We start from the raw sequence: 21,155 nt of genomic DNA, 5'->3' as shown, positions 1-21,155 counted from the left end.
TCCCAATCATATAATCCAAATTTCCAAACACTTCTTACAACCTCTGACTATAATCTCTGTAGATAAATCTCAAGATGACAGCTGTAAAAACAAACAAAGCAGCCACTGAAAGTGGTTGTCAAATGATCAGCATGCAGAGACTGGATTACTGAAGTCTCCTTTGTATCATGGTGATTTATTTGACTCCTCCTGCTTCACTGAAACCAGTTTCTGGAAAGGTGAATATTTTTGATAATTCATCCACGCAAGGTTTCTGGATATGCAGGTAAAATGTGATCGCGACATGCTATTTTAAATACATATTTTACTTAATTATTTATGCATTTCTCTTGTCAAAACTTACGTGCTGCTTTTGCAAGTGCAAGAACAGTTACATTCACTATAGATTTTCTTTTCTATTTATAAAGTTTATTCTAGCACAGTACATTTTTAATTTCCTTTATTATGAAATAAAGGAAATACAATTGTATTTAAAATGTGTATTTTTTTTTTCTGGCTACTTTTTAATAAGCATTTCGTGCATAGTTTATTTTCACCGACATATTTACAGTAATTATTTTATTATTATATTTGTGTTATTCCTTAATTTAGTTTTCAACAATAAGTTTTATTATTACTGCAGTATTTTCCTAGTTTTATTACAGCAATTGGTATTAGACTGAAACTTAATTTTCATCGTTTACAATGGGTGCTGCAACTACGACGGCTAATGCGGTTATAAAATCTCCTCCTCCTCAGCTAACTTTGGAGTTTGACCAATTAAACCAGGATGCAATGACCAGGTTTGGTAAAGCCCAGCTTTCTTCCGTCATCCTGGACTACAGTACTTTTAGAGCCCAATAGTGCCAACTTTCGATTATGCAAACTCCAACATAAATATTTTTTATGCGTTAACGTTATTATTGCCCATCCGTACTACCGCAAAATAAAGCAGCCATTATGAGCGATAAAAAAGAAAGAAAATCCTCCCACAACAAAGGCATTAAATATCTAAATACAAACAGCATGCGGTACTATCATTTTCAGAAGGTTTATAGAGAAACGGACACTTTTAAGCAAAGAAGTTATTGCCATTGCACCACAGCAGTATGTAAATGCAGACTGCTCGGTTGCTATAATGTGGCTAACACAATTAGCTGATGTTAGCTTGTCGGTCTGCACACCATCAACTAGCATGGCAAGAGCTAACATTAGCAGCAGCAATCTCAGTGACAGAGGGCGGATAGACAGTAACAAAACACCCCGGCTAACTACCGTTATGTGGCTAGAACTGTCCCGATTTCAAGCGTACAACTACGACTGTACATCATGTTTTCACTGTGGTGACAGTAAGCTAACCCAACAGGCTAATATTATCCCGGCTAACCATTTTACGGCGCAGGACCAAGTCAAAGCAACGCGGAGAATCGAGACAAGGCAACCGAGAACACAGGCGAGGAAGGCGGGCTGCACTCCTCCTTTCGCCGCATGGAAATCAGACCAACCCCACCGCTGTATATTTGCTCATATTTTTTTTCCACATGCGCGAATAAACATAGCACTATTCCATGATCCATCGAATTTCTCTATTTGTGCATTTCTTACCTGTAAGCGTGAATTGTAATAAATCGTGTCCTCCTCTGCAGCTCTCTTCCCCCTCCTAGCTCCAAAATGGCGCCAATATGCATTAGATTCAGTGCCCATGGGTACAAAGTATTGATGAACGTGTAGCGCCACCTAAAGGCGAGTCCTAGTAGTTTTCATTCAAGTGACGCGCGATTTTATGTGAATCTGAATTCAAATGTTGATATAAATCATACAAATACACTTTTACTTGGTATTCTACAATAATGGCTACCTATAACAACATGTTTTGAAAAAAAAGGAAAAAGTAAAAGGCCTGTACTTGTATAAAGCTTTATCAAGTTCAGAGGTCACGAAAGCATTTCAAACTACTGGACAGCAAGAAGTAAAAAAATACAAAAAAACTTTAGCAGAATAAACAATATTATAGTTTTATGTGGTAGCCCAATTTAGGAAAAAAACATTATATATTTTTTATTTTGTTTTGTAACCTCCATTTGAATATTTTGCAAGTTTATTTGAATATCTGATTTTTAAACCTAGAAGCCCAATAGTGTTACAAAATAAATTTTTATGTTAGTATTATAAACGCATGAAAAGCAATAATTAATAAATTAAAATACTCTTATTACCCTCAAATTATCATAACAATATCATTGGAATGCTGACTTCATTTTGCAAACTATTGTAAATTAAATTAAATATTCTATAAGCACTGTCTATCTTTACCAAAGTATCCCTACCACTTTGAGGGCTTTCTAACAAATGAACGCCACTGTTCACGTCGCCTTAAAAGCCTTGTTTTTGTGTCACAGACAAGCCATTAAACTATTCCTATTTTCCATATTTAATTAAGCTGACATTTGTGTGTTTGAACAACATGAAGCTACTATCTGTTTGCCAACAAAAGTATATTTTAAGTGTTTCTACAGAAACATCCACTGGCTTCCGGGACGTTAAAAGAGAGGCGTATTTACATCTTTCTTTGTGTGCCGATGCAGGTTCAACATGACCTTTAGGGGGCATCCTAATACCATATATACGAGATTTGAGCTCTACTGTAGACGCATACAAATGGAGGAGAGCCAGAAGTGGCAAATAACTGGAGCTTAATACTCACCAACAAGGGTCTGCAAGGATCGTATTTCATATGACACCTATAAAAAGTTTATATCCCAGTTAAGATGATGCTAAACTTCCAAACTCTCATCATCAAATCCATCACCGCATCCATATGTGCATCATACACTCTGCTGAGAAGGTAATTGGCTACAACCTTCCATCTATACGCGACCCAGAGACATGCAGACAGGATTTCAGCCAACCTCCTCTCAGTCTGGACACATTTTTTTCCTCACCCCTCCCTCTAGAGTCCATCAGAACAACGACCTCACCCCACTAGAGCAGTTCCTTCTCCACAGTAGTCAGTCTGCAGAACAAGTACATTTATTTTAGCCTACAGCACCAGGCAATAAAGTTCTTTCTAATTCCAAACTATTACTAACTTGTTCACTATATAGAGATTACTATTGCCAACTTTGAGTTTATATTAGTGATTTGTCTGTGCTTTAAATTAAAACCAGTTTTAAAGTTTAAAATTTTGTCATTGGCTTCAGATTTAAAAGAAAAATAAAAATAAAAATAGGCTCATAATTTGCCTTTGGGTGGTTCTGAAGAGTTTTGGATCGTTCTACTTAATTCAGCTTAAACCCGCACACCCAGGCTTTAATTAAGCAATCAGTGCCTTTCAGAACGGATCTGTATAAATCCCACAAAGAGCCTCTCACACCTGTCTTACGGCTCCAGGATGGAGGGGTTCCTGTCCACGTTCCTCCCCTGCAGCGGCTATGGAGCGCCCCCAGCTCAGGGCGGCAGCTGGGGGAAGGGAGAAGGCCGTTTTCTCATTCCTCAGGGCCTCAACTACCTGGAGATCTGCAAGACCATCCTGTCCCAAGTCAACCCCAGTTTACCTCCACCGCCCTGCGGGAAGGTGGACACCAAAGAATGCGGCGTGCAGGTGAACGCCAAGGTGGACAAGGTGGTTCAGTGTTCTCTAGGTCCGAAAACGCTGCTCTACGTCGAACATCCCGCCTCCTGCAACAACTGCGAGACGCATGATGAGAGCCTCGACGTGACCAAAGCGGAGGGGAAGGCGTTGTTGGCCACGCCGCCTATGAGCAACCTGCGCTTCCTCAGGCCTGTGTCCATCTACTCGCCGGTGTTTGACCGCAGGGTCTTCCTGAAGAGTCTCTGCGACGGCGCTGGACAGGACCCAGTGGAAGCGTCTGACCAAGCCAAGTCTGATGCTGACACGGATCACAGTGGCGACAACTTGGAAAACGGCGTCAAGACTACGATTCCTCGATCCTCCAAGAGCCCAAACTTCCAGGTGGGTTTTGGATAACTTGTTGGCTTAAAAGATCCAAAACCTTCTAAAATCCGCTATAAGATGTTTCCTTATTTGCGTATTTAGTCTGTGCATTTTTGTGTGTGTGTCTGTTAAGTTCCTAGAACAGAGATATGGCTTCTTCCACTGTAAAAAGTGCAACATCCGGTGGGAGAGTGCTTATGTTTGGTGCATCTCTGGCTCCAGTAAGGTGAGTGATCAGCTACAAACTGTAGCATACCCCAGATTTCCATCAATAACTTTAGTTGCATTTCCATTAGGTGTACTACAAGCAGCTCTGCCGGAAGTGCCAGGTGGGGTTTAACCCCTACAGAGTGGAGTCCATAGTCTGTAAGGTACAGCACCTCCCATTTGACGACCTAAGTGTTCAATACCTGGGTTTGGCATTTAAAGGTTTTCTGTTTAACGAGTTGAACATAACCAGACGACCTTAAATATTTTTGCAGGGCTGCTCTCAGACTTGCTGCAGCTGTGAGAAGAAGCAGAGGCACATCAACATGAAGAGGCCTCATCGTAAAGACCTGTGCTGCCGCTGTAAAGGCATGAGGCTGTCATGCGACGCCACCTACAGCTTCAAATATATCGTCTGAGCCAATTCATAGTGGCTGAATTTCATTGCATGCTTTGAGAGTTTGAGGTTATGCTCAAGTCCGTCACTGGAAGCTGCCCCTCACTCGCCTGCAACATGCTGAACCTTTGACCAGCTGGATTATCTGACAACCTCTCAAATTGCTAGAGGGTTCACTCTGGGTATGATGGGTTTTTGTAAAATGCAAAGTAAATAAATTATAAATTGCACTTCATAGAATTGTGAATGCTGAGGTTGGGGGGGGTTGAATACTGGAGTAAAATGTTTCTACTGAAGTTCAGTTAGTTTTGTGTATTTCAGGGTTTAAAGTTAACACTTATGAAACTCCAAATGTGAATTATCACTTGACACCTAAATTAAGTGTTACTGTGGTTAATGTTGCAGGTTCAAATCCTCTACAAATTTTAATCCATACTGCAGTCCTAGAATAAAGAGCAGTAATTAGAATTGGGTCTGTGAAGAAGTGAGAAATAACATTAAATCTTTTCCAAATGAAAAGCAATTTTCTTCTGAGAACTTTAAACCACTTCACACAGTTCTGTCCTTGGCCCCGGTCAGACGTTTCTCGTCTCTGGTTCAGGAGTAGTGGCTTGACATACTGTGAATCTTGAGCTGCTGACTCAGCTCCTTGTAAAGTTCCTCAGTTCTAAATGGAATTTGCTTGACAATCCTCTGGAGGCTGATCCTCACTTTTCTGTTACTGGTTGGCTATGGCTCTCTGAACATCTTTGGTACTGGCCTTTTGTGGACATCTGTCCAGTCAGGAGTTTTCCCCATCAATGAGTAACAGACTGAGACCAATTGGAGGCTCAGGAAACATTCAGGTGTGTTAATGAGCTGATTAAGGTGTGGCATTAATTTGCTATAACTTTTTCACAATATTCAAAATTGCTCAGACACTGAATTTTTGGTTTTCATTATTTGTAAGTGAAATATTTTACTGTGGAATTAAGCTACCCAATATAATTTTCTAAAAACATTCTTCCCCAAATGTATTTTTTTTAGATTTACTTGAATAGACATTGCAAGACTATATATGCACAAACTGTGTGACAGAAGAAAATGTAACATAGACTATTTGGCACTTTAAAAGAAAAATTAAACCATTGGTTTTGTCATTAGTGGTTCCAAAAAAAAACAAAAAAACTTCATAGTATACATTGGATTATGTAATAATTTTAAAGACGGTGCCTGCTGTCTGTTAAATCTGAAGTATGGATGTTGCATGTGAGGCTGCACAGTTGATCGGGTTGTCAGAAGGTCCTGGGTTTGAATTCTGCCCCAAGATTTTTCTGCATGGAGTTTGTATGTTATCCCTCCGCATGCATGGCTTCTCTCTGGGTACCACAGCTTCCTCCCACGGTCCAAAAACATGACCGGTAATTGGTCTCTCCAAATTCTTCTTAGGTGTGTGTCTCAGTGATGGACTGGCAATCAGAAAAGCAGTTTTGATATGTATTTACTTTGACACCAATTTGTACAGAGCTCCAACTCAAAACAAGTTCACAAAAGCTGTAAAAGTATTTACACGGTGAAAAAACAACTACCGTCTTCATCTAAAAAGCTTTTAAAAATGTGCAACTTCTTGTATGGCATGCAAACACACGTTCTCCCACACAGGAAACAAAACAAAAAAATACACCCACCTGAGCTTGAAGCTCCCATGTGTACCTCACACAAATGTATCTTTCAGATAAAACATGATTTTGTTAATAAATAATTCCAACACTCCATACAGAACACTGAAGATGCATGCATGGCAGTTGGGTCTGAAAGAACAAACATCAATATAAAAGTCAAACGAGTGCCGTCTTGCTGATCGGATATAAATAGGAATCAAGACATTTGTACAGTGAAAGGAAAACGAGGGCTGATGACGGTAAGCAGTTGGGTTTTGCTTTAACATCAACAATATTAGCTGGATGTCAGCTTTTCCCTTATGTGCAACTACAAACCATACACAAACAATGCTACCATGGCTGTGCCACACTAACGATAATTAACAGGTTTACCGACAGACGAAATATTCGAATGTACATGCGACATCCTCCTGGCGTAAGAACACAACATATAACAGAGCACGACAGTGAGAAATACAGTGCGCACGCTCGCTAATGATGCTACAGCTAGCCAGAGAGGAGTGCATGCCACAGACAGAACAGCACAAATAGTCCACCAGTGTTCGCAACAGTAGTCGGAGGAAGAGCTGATTGGCTGATGCAGAGCAGCAATAGGAAACCAGCTTCAAGCGTCCGCATCAGTCCTTCAGTCAGTCCTTCAGTCAGTCCCAGGTGGAGCTTGTTTCTGGGGTACAGTAGAATATTTGGGCTCATGCATTGCACAGCTTCTTCCAGTGGAGATCTCAAAACAGCTCCTCCAGCATTTGGCTTTTCCATCTCAGAGAAAAGTGAAAGCCGTTATTCCTTTTCTCTTAGTCACATAATCTTCTAACATTTAAAAAAAGAACTAATAAACATCTCATTTGGTGCAAAATAAGAAACTTTTCCAGTGATGCTACAGAGTCTCACAGCTATTTTCCTCGTTGCTTCTTATGACGCCTTCACCAGATCACCACCTTACCGAAGAAGGAGGACAGTCAAGTTCCTCTGAGGCAAGTAACAGGTCCAAGGTAGAAGCCTTCACAGGTCCAGACCAAGCAGAAATAAAACTAGGCTGACTTTTTTACGATATGCAGCTCTGAAAATAAAATCAGGACTTTCATTTTCAGCACGTAGCAATCTGTAGTTTCCAGTAAGATTAAAGATTTACCCGTGTGATGAAAATCTTCATGTGTGTCACTTCTCCAGATGCAAAGATCTGGTGTTTTGATTAGAAATGATCAAATGACGTTTCAGGTCTGGACATCCGACGGTTCGGTATTCAGGAGCTCCCCGACTTTCAACAAGGGCAGTGCGGCTTGCCCCACCTTCCCGAGGTAGCGAGATAAGGGCGTCGCTCCCTCTCTGAGGGAGCAGCAGCACCCCCATGCTGCGGCCTCCTCGGGGCCTGTGGGACAGGGAGGGAGGGCTGGAGCAGGAGAAAGAGATGATGATGATGATGGAGCATGGGAGGCAGAGTCGTGTCTGTCTGGGTGTTTGTACGGGGAGCGCGGAAAACGGGGAAGATGTGAGCCTTGAAAAATAACATTTGATTCAGAGCGAGTGAGGGAGTTCGGCTCCGACGCCACAGTCGGGAGGACGTTGGGTGGAAATGATGACATTGTGGTTTTGTCTGACAGAGCAGACCTGTGTGATGAATACACTCTGAAAGGGCTGTACAGGCTTGTGTTCTCACTGAAATGAATCCTCCTTGGCTGTCTTGTGCGCGGCAGTGTATAATCTCGCTGGCCTGGTTTGGGGAAATCATGCAAAGAGACATCACAGTTTGCAGTGGATGACAGTGAGGACAGCAGTGGGAGGAGCACATCCCCGTCTACACATGGTTCTGGTTCTGCTGTTGGGTCAGGCAGTGAGGCGTCTGTCTGAAGCTGTGCAGCCGAGGAAGCAGAGATATCGGAGGAGGGAGCGGCCATGTGTGCGGATGCTGAGCCTCCTCTGTTAGAGCAGGTTGAAATGGTGAAGGCGGAGCTGGTTTCAATGATTGGATGTGTGGGGGAGGTGAAGGAGGGGAGCAAGGGGGCTGGGGGCCCCTTAGGTCCTGTCAGAGGCTTGTCCCGGAGGCGCTGGAGTCGGGGAGGTAAGTTGTGACGACCCGGTAACCCTGGGCGCGGCGGATCATGTCGCGGATCTCGCCGTTGAGCTCCAGCAGCTTGGAGCAGATGAGGCTGAGGTCCTGCCGGGAGCCCACCAGAGCGATGGTGCCCGTCTGGCCCAGGGTCTGGTGACGGAAGTAGATGTTGAGCAGCGTCTGAACCTCGGTCTCTGAGCTGCCGCCAAACACGCCGCTGGGCCACTGCCTCCTGATGAGGAGATCAAACAGGTTCAAGGGAAGAGCAGACAACTAACACATGCTTTGTGTGAATGTGTTTACATAATATTTGGGGTGTTTTATGGTATATAATGAACAACGTTGTCAACTTTCAGTTTAAGCATTTCATTGTTTTTGTCTTTTTTCATTGTACAGTCACAGGAAAATCTCGTTATAAACTTTTACATCACATTTCTTTAATCTTCAGAGCCTCCCTCACCTGCACTCCTGGATGTAGCACACAGCCTTGGTGAACTCGTGACTCCTAAGGCACTCCAGTATGGCCTGCACGGCTACCTCAGAGGTGGGAAAGTCAGGGACGACCATGGTTGCCAACTGCGCCGCGTGTGCGTGGGTGTGGGCCAAGTGTTTGTGCTCCAGGTCGCTAGCTACAGCTGCCTCTGCTGCCTGCAGACTGCTCTTCAGATCCGTGAGCTCTCGAGACATATTTAGCAGCTGAGGGGTGGAAGGAGGAGGTTAGGTGTCTAAGTAAGCTTCACGTCCTTACAGAAGGAAAGCTGAACCTAGTGAGACCCAGTGCTGAAACCTTGACATCACTACTCAAGTGGCAGAAGGAATTGAATTAAGGATGCTGGTTTTTTTAAGGTCATACAGTGCCTTACATTCAAGAGAATGTAAAGAATGCTTATAGATAGTTTGCAAAACAGAGATTTCTAAAGCTTTACACTGCTAGAGATGTGCAGCATGCATTTTGTAATGCAAGTACAAAAGCTGCTATGCGTCTCCTCTGTTAGAATTGATGTGATTTACCTCTGGCACGGAGCTGATTGCGTGAACCTGACCAATGAGCGAACAGTAGGACTGGAACAGTAAGAGGAGCTGGAAGTGCAGCTTATAGAGCCTCTGGCAAAGCTCCAGTTGCTGGAAGAATCATGAGAAAAACTGAAGTCAGACAAACTGGTATTAATAAAAACACATTTTTACTTATTCTTCATAGATTTACACAGGCACACAGTTAATTAGCTGATAGTCTTGTGAAAAGTAAGTTAAGCAGCTTATTTCAGTAAAGCAGAGAAACTTGTGAGATAACTTACTGCAAGAGACTCCATTTGCTACACAGCGATAGAGCATGTTAGGGCGTCAGAGTGAGGCGAGAAGAAGACAGACCATCAATCAAACACATGCAAAGCATTGTATTCCCCATGAATGCTAAAGTCAGGGTATAGGGAATTAGTCGTGCAGATAAGGCAAACAGCTTAGTGCCACAGCATAGTGGAGAAGCAAGAGAACAGGCTGAGGCATTTAGACAATCTGTTTTCAGGAAAATTCAAAAAGTTTGTATTTTACAGTGAAGAATGTACCTTCTCTTCTGAGTCTCCAGGTTGGCAGGTGACCACGTTTTCAACAGGACATCTAGGAAACGTATCCTTACAGTTCCTCAGCCACTGAGAGAGGCAGGTGAAATGTTTTTAATTGCACACTTGCATTGAAAAACAGAAGATATGTAGAGTAAGAAAGGTAGAATTACCGATACAGCAGCCTCCTCTTTGCTGTTGTACGTATCAAGGTACTCCTGCAGCTCCAAAGCACTGAACTTCATCTTCTCCAGGAGACCGTAGGACATAATCTGGAAGGTACAACAACGAAGACGGAGAACATGAGAGTAAAATCCATTCATTAGAGCTGCCAGCATGAGAAGATCCAGACCAAGCATCACCTCACTCACCGTGTCAGCGTCAATATAGATTGTTGGGCAATCTGAGCATGTGGTCAGCATCTGGGAGGACTTGAGAAACTTTGAGCCAATGCCCCTAAGTCCCTCACCAAGGTATGTAGCGACATCATTTGTCAAGGTGCAGAATTTCCCCTGAATGTTCTGCAAAGCAAAAAGTTTTTAAAGATTTACTTTACGCTGATATGGTATCTGCAATATTTTATCTGCTGATATACTAGTGATCAGCAGATAAAACACTGAAAAACGCCTAATTTCAGTATTGCCCAGAGAAAGCAGTGTGTTTTGACCAATCAATTTAGAGATAAGGCCACACTTATCTCTAAATTGTCACAGCTATTCTGTCAAGTAGACAGAATAGCTCCAATAATGAGTATTTTCAGCCAGTTCTTCCTGTGTTTTACCTTAAAGAGAGACGAGAAGACTTGAAAAGTGTAGACGGCGCACGACCCGTCAGAATCTGTCACAAGCTGGCTGACATGACAACGCCACGCCTCCTCGGCATCATCACACACTGTCGGTTGGAACGCAGCCAAGATGGCGGAGAAAAAAGGAGAAGGAGGAGGTGGAAACCCAAGGTCCTCCAGGTCATCTACATCATCACGTAGGCTTCAACAAAATGAAGAAAAAAACAATATGATATAAACAAGTTTGACTTGATCTAAACCTAAGGACGAGTTCAAACAATGAAACATAGTCAGAAAGCTTACAAATGAAAAACTTCTTGAGTCACAAGTAATCAATTCCACTAAAGATGAACACATAAATGAGTTTCTCTATATCTTACTGGGAGATTTTTCCTTTAATCCATGTTTTGCAGGTGATAGAAGGCCGACTTTGTAACTGTCTTTAAGTTTCTCCCAGATTTCTGGCCTGATCAGTAATTTCTAGCAGTCATAGCTAATACTATTGCTTAAAAAAAAGTTTCTTACATTTAGAGAAACGTTCTTGAAAACCTCAGAGCTGTTTCTCGATTTCTTTACCTGGGCAGAAAGTCCAGCGGTGGCTGGCAGTAGTTTGGGTTGAGACCACGGGCAATATTCAAGAGCTGATCCTGAGGCTGGCCTGGTAAATCCAGAGTAAAGCTCTCGCCACAGTCTGAGCCGTGAGGCAGCTCATGAGCGCTCAGAGAGAACTCATCGTCCTGAGCCTGAGTGTCCTCATCCTCACCACACAGTCTCACCTGAGGAAAGAAAATCAGCGTTTTTAAAGTCACAGTAACACATTCATCAACTTCAATATAACAAGTAACTGAAATGCTTCTCACATGCAGGCCACCGTGATCATCACTGAGGACACCCTGGCCTGGGGTTGTTGCATTCAAAGGCTGGTGTTCAGCTGAGATGTCGCAAGAAGTAGATAGAGAATCAGTGTGGTTGGTTTCCTCTGATGGAGAAGGGTTGGTCTGGAATGAGAAGGAAGATATGGGTTATATTTCTAAAGCTCTAATGGGAATATTGATTTCGCATAAAAACTGAGGCTACACACAAGCTGGGAGTGGGAGAGGCTCTGGCTTGTTGAGGACTCCTCTTCCTCTGAGGACTCGTCTGAATCGTGGGGGTCTTCGTGACCCAAACTCGGGGTGCTGCCTGAGTGCTGGCTCTCCTCCAGCAGGTCTCCCAGTTCGGTGCTGTCCAGAGACCGTCGTCGCACGCCCCAATTGAAGTTGTCAACAGTCTCACCCTGGATTAAACACACACAGACATAAACACATTGGGAGAAGAGAGGACGCAACTGCAAAACTCATTTTCAGGTCAAGCTGCTGCCTTTATGAGCATAAAAAGCAAAATGAAACTGTTGCTCAATGGGACAAAATATGCATTTAGTACTACAGTTTATCCCACAAGAGAAAACAGCAAAAATGTCAGCAATGTAGAACCAAGCTGTGAGAGCAAAATTAAGCAGTAATTTTCAGCATGAAAAAGGGAGCCAGCAACACCAATGCGCTTATAAAAGCTTGTGTTAGGTGATTAGTGTGGGGCGACTTACCTGAAGCTCCTGGGCAGCAGGGGAGGAGAGAGAAAGACACAGAGTTAAATAGAGAGACAGACAAGGAGCAACAGAGGAATACACTTTAGACACTGAAGGAGGACAAAAACTCAAATAGTTTTAAAAAAAAAAAACCGGGGAAAAAAGAGAGAAATTGAACAGGTGGTGGAAATTGTTTTCAGTCAAATCTTTCTCACCTCCCCATCCTCCAGCTCCACATCCAGGAAATCAAAATCCCTGAAAACTCTGAACTGCTGTTCGCTGGCAGTGTCATCCAGGGTGTCCTCTCTGGTGCCGCCCTCCTCTGAGGAAACGCCGCTCTCCCGCACCTCCATCATGTCCAAGTCCCCGCAGGACGAGAAAATCACCTGAGCAGAATGAACATAAAGAGTCAGCATTGTGAGCTAATGAAGACGGCTTTGGATAAACACAAAAGCCTGAACTAGGAGAAAAATGATTTTGTTATACTGGGTAAACAGGAAATACTTGTAATACTTGTATGATAATGTTAATAAGTAGCTTACGGATGGGTTCTTGGTAAGTCCCACTTCTTGTCCGCACAGAGACAAGACGTTTACCAGCTTCTCTCTGGTTCTTTTCTGTGTGGGGCAAAACAGCAATGAATAAAAATGTTTAACAAGAAACTAAATAGCATTATGCTTCCGTTATCATTCATTTTATATACAAGGAACTGTATTCTTTTAGAAAACTATAATCATTAAATTTATTTGTCATGTTTAGCATCTAAAAATGAGTACACATTTGTTTTGATCACAATTTTAAAATCTAAGTATTTTATTTGATAAATTAGATAGATATGAAATACAGATAATTTATTTATCAATTAGATAATTTATCAAATGAAATACAGTAGAAAACTTATAGCAAGGCCAAAACATTGTAGTTCAAAGAAGAAAGACAACCAGGAACTGTGAAAGATCAGTGTGCAGTAACTACATTTTATACCCCACCTGCATTACTGCATGATCTGTCCTAAATTTTACTCATGTATGAAGATAAGTGGCTTTAAAAAAAAACAGAACAACACTGCATCCTTTTCGTTCTGCATATCAGAATCTTTAGCCTGTGCAATTTAATCTCTGGCTAAGACAGGCTAATCCATTCTTTGTAGACATCATTCAGGGTTTTGTAATGACCTATAAAAACCTAGATGAATTTACATAGCCACAACTTAAATACTCCAGCTATGGTCTGATAATAACATTGCTTATTTTTGCGACATGCTATGCAAACACTCTTCAGATGTACTTATTTTGGTGAGGATGTACTTATTTTGGTGAAGATGTACTTATTTTGGCATGCTAAATGCTTTAATTTGGCTCCAAGACAGGCTAGTCTGAATTATTTTCCATTTAAATATGTAAAAACTGGTTCACCACATGGTGCACTGATTGTGTGTTGCACATTGAATGTTTACCTTCAAAAAGATCAGAAAAGTAGAAAAAGTAAAGTGAAAAAAGTAAGCTTACTCTGTTCCTACACAGTAGCTTGCTGTACATTTTAAACACATAAACCATAGGAGCATAATGTCAAAACTATTTTAAAACACGCAAACACCCACATGAAGGTAAGAAACAAGGAGCCACCTTCAGGGTGTTAAACTACCTGAGAAGATTGTGGACGCCTCCAGCTGACAGGCACCAGGATGGTGTTGGAATTTGATCCAGAGGAGGTGGAGGAGGTGCTTCGTGTTACAGCCATCGCTCTGGCCTTCCCCTCTCTGCCCCCAGAACCCTGGAGCCCATCAAAGCGACGCCCGATAACTGGTGTCTGCGAGAGCAACACAAAGCCAGCTATAAGTCATGCAGTAGTTTAAATAGCATTTTTATTTCCTCCTTCTCTCCTTCTGCCATGATGCTTTTGTGTCCGAATCTGTTTATGTTAAAGGCATCTGTCCTGTCCTGCTTTGCTTAGCTTATTTTATGCTTTTTCATATGTTTCTATATTGTCTTCATTAACCTCATAATAGCAGGGAGAATTTATATTAAATATAATATAGGAAGAGTAAGTAATTTGTAGAAATAATAAAGAGCTTAAGAAGGGCTTCGTGCTCACCTCAGAGATGTCAAACGTGAAATCCAGGGTTTTCCCCGGCAGAGCCTTAGCTGAACCATCCCACACTCTGCTCACCTCAAGATTGGAAAGATCTCCTTGAGAGTGGATATACGACGGGTGTACTAGACTGGCAGAACGTGAAACCACCAGTTTTAGGATGTTCAAAGCATCTTTCCAGTGTACCGTCTATGAAATGACACATTAAACAGCATAAATAGAACGCAGGAGACTCTTTAACATCACTTAACTCTATTAAAAATAAAAATAACTGAGGAATTAACTACTTACATGGACAAACTTTTCGATTGTTTTCATGACATCACCATTGAACTGTTTGACTTGAACAGCTGTGAGGTCCATGTGACTGAGCAGACAGTAGATGATCTGAAGGAGAGGCAGCTGCATGTTGGGGATGCCCTTATCTAGCAGCTGAGACATGTAGAGGCAGATATTTTAGTAAGTGAAAAGCAACTGCAGGATTCCTGATTAAAAGGAGTGTCACAGTGACTCAGTGTCCTTTCATAAAAACGAAATGCAAAAAACCTCAGCAAAGTAGCAGCCGAATGGCATCTTTACTCAGATTTCCGCTTACTTAACCTCCAAGTAGTTGAAAAATCTAGGAATAAAATTAGGAGACCTAGGTAAATAAAGGATGTTTTGGCAGCTTTTACCTCAGCCATATAGGTGACCATGTTGAGTGTAATATCGGAGAACGCCTCGTGGAGGTAGCGGCAGACCACACTGACCCATGAGAAAGGGTCCCGCGTGTAGGATCTGGTCTTATAGAGAGTCATCACATGTGCCAGATGGGACAGCTTTGTGTTCTTCTCCTCCAGACACACCTGAGTGAAGTAAAATGTTTTAGAAGGAAAGAGCCAGATACCACAGAGCCATGCCAGAACTGATGCAGTGTTGAGCTGCATTTTTATCTGATCCACCATCAAGATTGCAACCATTTTTTTTTTTCACACACAAAAAGTGGGATCTTTGCCGCTTCATGTCATTTCCAGTAAAATCATCGAGGAAACATACAGCACTGTAGCCAACAGCACAAATAAAATAGGCTAAAAGCAGTGAAAAGTTAAAATCACCTGTGCAATCCTCTCAGCGCTCTCCTTACAAAACTGTGTTGGATGGCTGAAGTTCTGGACGAGGTGAGGCAACAGACACAACACGTTCAGAGGAAAACCTGCAGACAGACAAGAAGCTGGATTTCAGTCCATAGAATCAAATTAAGTTACATATTTGCATGTATGGCATAAAAAGACACATAACCCTTTTTCTCACTGTCTCTGATGTAATCAGACTAAACATTTACGGTTTTAGAGCAGCTGGACAACTTATTAGAAGATTTTTTTAAAATTTCTTCTAATTAAGAAGTTTACACACACTAATATTTCCTTTTTCTTCACACAATTTGGAAAAGCCCAAAAGATGATTTCATGGTTTGTTTTTTTAAACAAGATAAATATGTAAACTTCTGAATTTGGAGAGAGTCTAAAAACATCTGAAAAACATTTTCTCCTACTGTTCTTACCTTTAGAAAATGAAAAATGCAAGACAGAGAGTTGTGCAGTACATCAAATGTACATCTTTAACCCTGCTGCGTGTAGGATCTGGTCTTATAGAGAGTGATGACTCTCTATAAGACCAGAGTCTGCTGCTATCCACAGAACAACATGAAGATAAAAAAAAAGGCTGATTATCATCACTCACCTATAGACTGTGAGCTATCAACAACAGGCACTCGTGACACAGGCGTGAGCTGGCAGAACAGTTGTAAAGTCAGGTCAGATGTCGTCTGGGAGGTAAAACCTTTCAGCAAAAGCTGCTGAATGCCAGAGAACCCACTCCATCTCAACTGAGCCTGCAGCTTTTCCAGTCTTTCACGGTTCTCCGCTCTGTCCAGGGGCACCTGCAAAAGAAGCAGTTTGAGCTTTCCTAAGGTAAAGCTTTTTTATACACACCATAAGGCTGTAGACAGAGTGCAGAGTGTTATAGTCGCCCCGCTACGTCTTTTACAGGGATGTTTTATAAGAACATTTTTCTAGCTGACAGTATGATAAAGAATAGCACAAACAGTCATTAAGGAGTGGTTGTACTCTTTTACTTTCACCTGTTCTTATAATTGTATCAATCTTATCTACCTTTGACAGTAGCTTGTGAACAAGTCGAAGAGACATCTGGTATTCAAACTCAAAATCGGACTCCATGAGTGACACAGCTACCCAGAAGACCGTGGCCAGGATCGATGAGGGATGGGAAACGTGTGAAGGGTCTGACAGCGCACTAGGATCAATACGATTGGTCGATGATGTGCAGGACCCTGGGGTCCTCGCTACGCGGGACAACAGACCGTGACTGTTGCAAGCCTGTCAATTGAAAAGACACTAGAATTAGGAAGTTGTACTACACTTAATTATTGAAGATTGATTTAAAAAACCATCTGTCTGTCTTGCCTGTATACGGTCCAGAGTTGCACTGCGGGGAGGATCACTCAACATGTTACCACACTCGCCAAATTTCTTGGGGACAGAATAGGAGCGCTGATGTCGTTGCGATGAGAGACCAGCAAACCCAGGGCCAGGGAAGTTCAGCTGACCTGTGCTCTTTCTGTTCATCAGTTTGTCACTCGTCACAAAGTCTGGGGAGGATGTCCTATAAATAAAACGCAACGAAAAAACGAGACTGTTTGTATCCCCACTGCATTTAATCTCTCTGAGCCAGAAGATTGTTTAGCTCAAAATGTGGTTAAATCTTTACAAATCCTAGTGTTCATAATAAATATGTATGCTCATGTGATTTGGTTAGAAATAAAAATAAAAAAGTATACACTGAAGTTTTCTCTAGTAAAGCGACAATATGGGAAGGTTTAAGGGATATGAATACTTACTAGAGATACAACGGTTTATGAATATGCACCAGAAATTTTGGGTGCAGCCCCTTTGGCTCAAAATGCATGTGTATCAAACAAAAGCATTTTTGTTTTGAAGCTGAACACACACAGACAGAGTTATCGCAAAAGTCTGATCTTTCAGGAAAGCTATGTTTAATTTTATTGAGCTACAATAATAACAGAGAACAAAGGAAGAATCGGACCAAAGGTTTGTGAGCATCTTACAAAACTTAGCTTAATTACTGACCAGAAACAAGTTTAAAATTAATGTAAACAAAGCTTAGGTTCAAATCCTGCAGTCAGTGTAATATCCTACACAGCAGCAGACATCCTAGAAGGATTTCCTCTGAGGATAGGGGAAATCCCAACAGCTGAACTTTTAAGGTGCATTCAGGGAACACTCACACACTCGATTGTCTATATATCAAAACAACTCCAAAGTGATATAAACATTTTCATCCAATCCAAAATAACCATCATAATCATTAAACACTTTAGGTGGTTTTATTCTGGTACCAATTATCCAAGATTGGCTATATAATTTTCCTTAATTAACTGAAAATAGTTAAAACAAATCTTCAATCACTTCTATCCTAGACACTCTTTGAGGATCTAAAACATAATTCAAACAAAAAAGATGTGTTTCTCTTTATCAAATTATACTGAGAAAAGTTACATTACATAACTTTAGTGTACCTTTACACACCTAATATTACATTTGATACTTCTGTGTACTATTCACTGTAGTGCACTGCCGTTAAACATTGAAAATCCTACCTTGTGAGAGCTGCCATGAGATCACTGTTCTTCAGACACTCTGCTAGATTCACCACTACAGCCTCCAGCGTCAACAGGACCTCCATCACATAGCCCTGAAACATACAAGCTAAATAAATAACTCGGGTATGTCTCAAACTTGCTGTAAGCCTTGAGCCTGAAAACGTTCGTTCTCACCTGCACCTCGTCCCCATGTTCTCCCACCACCTCCACAAGGCGCGAGACCAGGTCAGAGACGGCGTGGTTGTTGATTGGCTGTTTGAGGGCCCTGAAGATCTGGAAGGATCGCCCAGCGTAGTGACGCGAGGAGCTGCACAGAGCTGTCTGTAACGCCACATCACTCAGCTGCTGCTCCAGGTGGAAGTCTGAACAGAGAGATGGATGAACAGATGAAGAAAAACATACATGGAAACACGGAACTTTACCAGAATAAATACTAAAGGCAATTCTCAATTAGAAATTAATTCTTTAAAGGAACATAAATTTCCAAACCAACCTGACCTTATGTGAGAAAGTAACTTTCTTTGTTTGGAAGCTTAGCTTAGCTTCAATAATCACCTGATTGCTGCCTGATCTATGGAATCAAATTAAACAAAATCCGTCTGACAAAAGGAAGTTAGCAAAAAGCAAACAATCAAGCGAATTCAGGCGTACTTTTGTTAGTCTAACAATGAACCGACAGCAGCAGTAGGTCCATCTCCAAGTGATTTCAATAAGCAAAATTAAGGTTTTGTATTAGATTAGTAAAAGTTCAGATGTACATCTAATTGAGCTCTAAACAAGTTGTTCATGTTTCACTGTGAAAAAAAAAAAGTCACATTAAACCGGGTTGGTCTGGATGACTATTTACCAGTTATAAATATTATCATTTGAAATCTGATTTTTGTATTTATTCAGGTTATTTTTGGCATTAAAACTAGTTTGATCATTTGAAACATTTAGTTGGACAAAAAAATAAATAAATATAAAAAAACAACTAAAGACTTTTCACAGGATTATAGCTCAATATTTGACTGGCAATGGCAAAAAGTATTTATAGTTTTAATACCAAGAAAAGTGGTTTCTCACCAGACTTGGACTCCTTGAAGACAGAGACAACATGTCGTAGGAAGTTGGAAAGCTGGTCTGTGCTCTTGGAGTTGGGGTTCTTTGGAGTGATGTCCTCGTGTGCCCACAACGGCCCAAAAGCTCTGAGCAAGAACAACACAGTACTCCAGGCACTGTATACCCACCACCAGTAGCACCACACACAAGTTAAACAAGCACTTAAACATGCACACAGCACACGGCGTGCAGAAAAAAAAGATGCTCTTCACACACTTCCTCTAAAGCACCCATGAGCAAGAGACTCTGTGACATTACCTCGTGGAGAGGAACTCGATAAGCTTGTTTGTTTTCTCTTCCGTCTCATTGGGCGCATTTTCCAGATCTTCAAGGTCATCTGGAGTTACGAGGGGCAAATTTCCAACACTGCCTCCAGTGCTCCCACCACCCAGACTGGCAGAGGATGAGTTGGAGGTGGAACTGAGTCCCGAGTCCACCACAGGAGATGCCTGCCACTCTCGCAGGAAGTCAGGCGCTTCTAAAGAAACGTGACAACAAGGGTTAAAATGTGAGCTAGCAATATTATCCCCTGCAAATAAGTATTGAGAACTGTAATCAGCACAGGAACATCACATTTACTACTTACGTGACTGCTGATACTCTGAGTGGTAGCTGGACTTAATAGTAAGGGTCTTATTGTCCGTGATTTCCCTCGTCAACATCAGCACTGACGCTATTACCTGCAAACACAGAAAGAAATAAAGTTAGCAGTCTTGCTTTTGGGCATCCAAATGGATTGTTAACACAGTGCGTTCAGACCTGGAAGTTGTTGTTGCAGGAGAGAGCAATAAGGAGGTGAAGAAGGAGGCGTTTGCTGTGTTCATAAACTTCTGGTCTGTAGTGATCAAGACCTGAAAATACAAACAAACATTCAGTTAGGAAAACATCAGGTATATGGTGCAAAATAAGCTGAAAAACACTACCTAAGTATGTGCTTTGTTTTTAACTGCTGAGTGTTCATCTGTCTTTTTTTTATATAAAACATGGACTATTGCTAATGATAAATGAATACAGGAATGCATAAGCTTTGCAGTGCATTCTAGTTTTCTATGGCAGCACAAAACGACAACATCTGATGTTTGTATTTAGCTAAGAAGACGGTCTAACAGTGACAAACCTGGCAGCTAAGGTTTGTCTTTATACTTATACAGAATGTGTTTGTCCGTCTATTAGAGAACAGCTTAATAATTTATGTGGACACGAAATGAAGTGATGGTAGAAGCTGATATAAGGAATAACACCTCACGACTGTTTTGCTGGTTTTAAACTGATATTAATGATCAGAAACATATTTTTTTGATCTTTTTAGGTCAATGTTCCATTCATTCCACCTTTAACTCTGTAATTAAGAGCTACAAGCTTTTAAGATGTTCTGTATAAATCAGGTCAAAGCTGTGCGTATTGCAGACACCCACCTAAGAAGAGGGCGTGAAGTAACAGGGGCAGGTGCAAAGCCCAGTCTTCCCTCACGCTGTGGTCCACCACCATTTCAGTCATAAAGATGACAGCAATGTTGCACCTAAAGGCCAACGCACAGGCAAGAATCATGAGGGCAAAGCAAATGAACATTTTATTTTTTTTCTCCTTTTTCACACAACACTCTTACAAAGGTCTGCAACACCCCTTGATAATTCTACTTAATGTGAAAAGGTTGTATTCAACTGGACTTCGACTGGACCTTTCTTACAATAATTATTAACATAAACCCTTCTACAGTAACTGGTTGTTTATTTAGTGACAGATTCGCTCAGCCCTCCTACCCCCCGCACCCCCCTCCCCCAAAAAGGAACAGATTTTCCTCACACCTTATAATAATGCGCTACTTTGTATTGGTCTATCACAAAAAGTCCTACTAAAATATACAAAAGGCATGTGAATACCTTTGCAACTTAGTGTAGCTCTCTGCAGTCTTTAATTTCTCTTTCATACATGATAAAGCAATATAATTGTTGAGTCAAAACTGCAAAAAACCCCAAAGACAATCACAAGCCCATACAGTTTCACTTCTGGCACAAAGAGATGTGTGTCAACAGGTTAAACAAGGAAGTAACTTTAGACAGTTGCATTTGTTGCTCAGTGAAAACTAATTAAGTCTGATGGTCAAAACTGATTGTGTGCTTGCTTCATGCTGGAA

General features: G+C 41.5%; 3 protein-coding genes across 13 annotated transcripts in view; 1 reads left to right on the top strand and 2 right to left on the bottom strand.

The window, feature by feature from the left end:
• Window positions 1-1,690, bottom strand: part of pds5b (PDS5 cohesin associated factor B) — a 29,169-nt gene extending 27,479 nt beyond the window's left edge. Inside the window, exon 1 of the mRNA XM_007554653.2 lies at window positions 1,585-1,690. The gene's annotated coding sequence lies outside the window, so the exon portion shown is untranslated. The remainder of the gene's footprint in view (window positions 1-1,584) is intronic.
• A 1,636-nt stretch (window positions 1,691-3,326) lies between these two features.
• Window positions 3,327-5,051, top strand: zar1l (zygote arrest 1-like). The gene is made up of 4 exons (XM_007554640.2): window positions 3,327-3,952; window positions 4,068-4,160; window positions 4,231-4,305; window positions 4,417-5,051. The coding sequence occupies exons 1-4, from the start codon at window positions 3,371-3,373 to the stop codon at window positions 4,558-4,560; spliced, it is 894 nt and encodes a 297-aa protein (XP_007554702.1). The 5' UTR covers window positions 3,327-3,370; the 3' UTR covers window positions 4,561-5,051.
• Window positions 5,052-6,003: 952 nt separating this feature from the next.
• The window catches only part of fryb (furry homolog b (Drosophila)), a 72,253-nt gene continuing 57,101 nt past the window's right edge, over window positions 6,004-21,155 (bottom strand). For 5 of the 11 annotated variants that reach the window (XM_007554622.2, XM_016672951.1, XM_007554572.2 and 2 more), the window contains exons 39-67: window positions 20,437-20,540; window positions 19,781-19,872; window positions 19,608-19,701; window positions 19,280-19,499; window positions 18,986-19,137; window positions 18,095-18,282; window positions 17,918-18,012; window positions 16,704-16,902; window positions 16,392-16,616; window positions 15,961-16,159; window positions 15,336-15,433; window positions 14,916-15,086; window positions 14,533-14,673; window positions 14,245-14,430; window positions 13,795-13,959; window positions 12,693-12,767; window positions 12,366-12,536; window positions 12,169-12,177; window positions 11,668-11,862; window positions 11,447-11,584; window positions 11,163-11,362; window positions 10,584-10,788; window positions 10,174-10,323; window positions 9,976-10,074; window positions 9,809-9,892; window positions 9,542-9,559; window positions 9,258-9,368; window positions 8,707-8,942; window positions 6,004-8,478 (exon numbers count right to left, since the gene is read on the bottom strand). In XM_007554622.2, the coding sequence (XP_007554684.1) occupies window positions 8,220-8,478; window positions 8,707-8,942; window positions 9,258-9,368; window positions 9,542-9,559; window positions 9,809-9,892; window positions 9,976-10,074; window positions 10,174-10,323; window positions 10,584-10,788; window positions 11,163-11,362; window positions 11,447-11,584; window positions 11,668-11,862; window positions 12,169-12,177; window positions 12,366-12,536; window positions 12,693-12,767; window positions 13,795-13,959; window positions 14,245-14,430; window positions 14,533-14,673; window positions 14,916-15,086; window positions 15,336-15,433; window positions 15,961-16,159; window positions 16,392-16,616; window positions 16,704-16,902; window positions 17,918-18,012; window positions 18,095-18,282; window positions 18,986-19,137; window positions 19,280-19,499; window positions 19,608-19,701; window positions 19,781-19,872; window positions 20,437-20,540 (4,279 nt within the window). In that variant the 3' untranslated portion in view covers window positions 6,004-8,219. The remainder of the gene's footprint in view (window positions 8,479-8,706; window positions 8,943-9,257; window positions 9,369-9,541; window positions 9,560-9,808; window positions 9,893-9,975; window positions 10,075-10,173; window positions 10,324-10,583; window positions 10,789-11,162; window positions 11,363-11,446; window positions 11,585-11,667; window positions 11,863-12,168; window positions 12,178-12,365; window positions 12,537-12,692; window positions 12,768-13,794; window positions 13,960-14,244; window positions 14,431-14,532; window positions 14,674-14,915; window positions 15,087-15,335; window positions 15,434-15,960; window positions 16,160-16,391; window positions 16,617-16,703; window positions 16,903-17,917; window positions 18,013-18,094; window positions 18,283-18,985; window positions 19,138-19,279; window positions 19,500-19,607; window positions 19,702-19,780; window positions 19,873-20,436; window positions 20,541-21,155) is intronic. The other 6 variants (XM_016672965.1, XM_007554589.2, XM_016672977.1 and 3 more) reach the window with 3 other exon arrangements.

The sequence above is a fragment of the Poecilia formosa genome, unplaced genomic scaffold (genome assembly GCF_000485575.1).
Source record: "Poecilia formosa unplaced genomic scaffold, Poecilia_formosa-5.1.2 Scaffold3, whole genome shotgun sequence".
NCBI classification, from domain to species: Eukaryota; Metazoa; Chordata; class Actinopteri; order Cyprinodontiformes; family Poeciliidae; genus Poecilia; species Poecilia formosa.
This window is presented reverse-complemented; position numbering and strand designations above follow the sequence as displayed.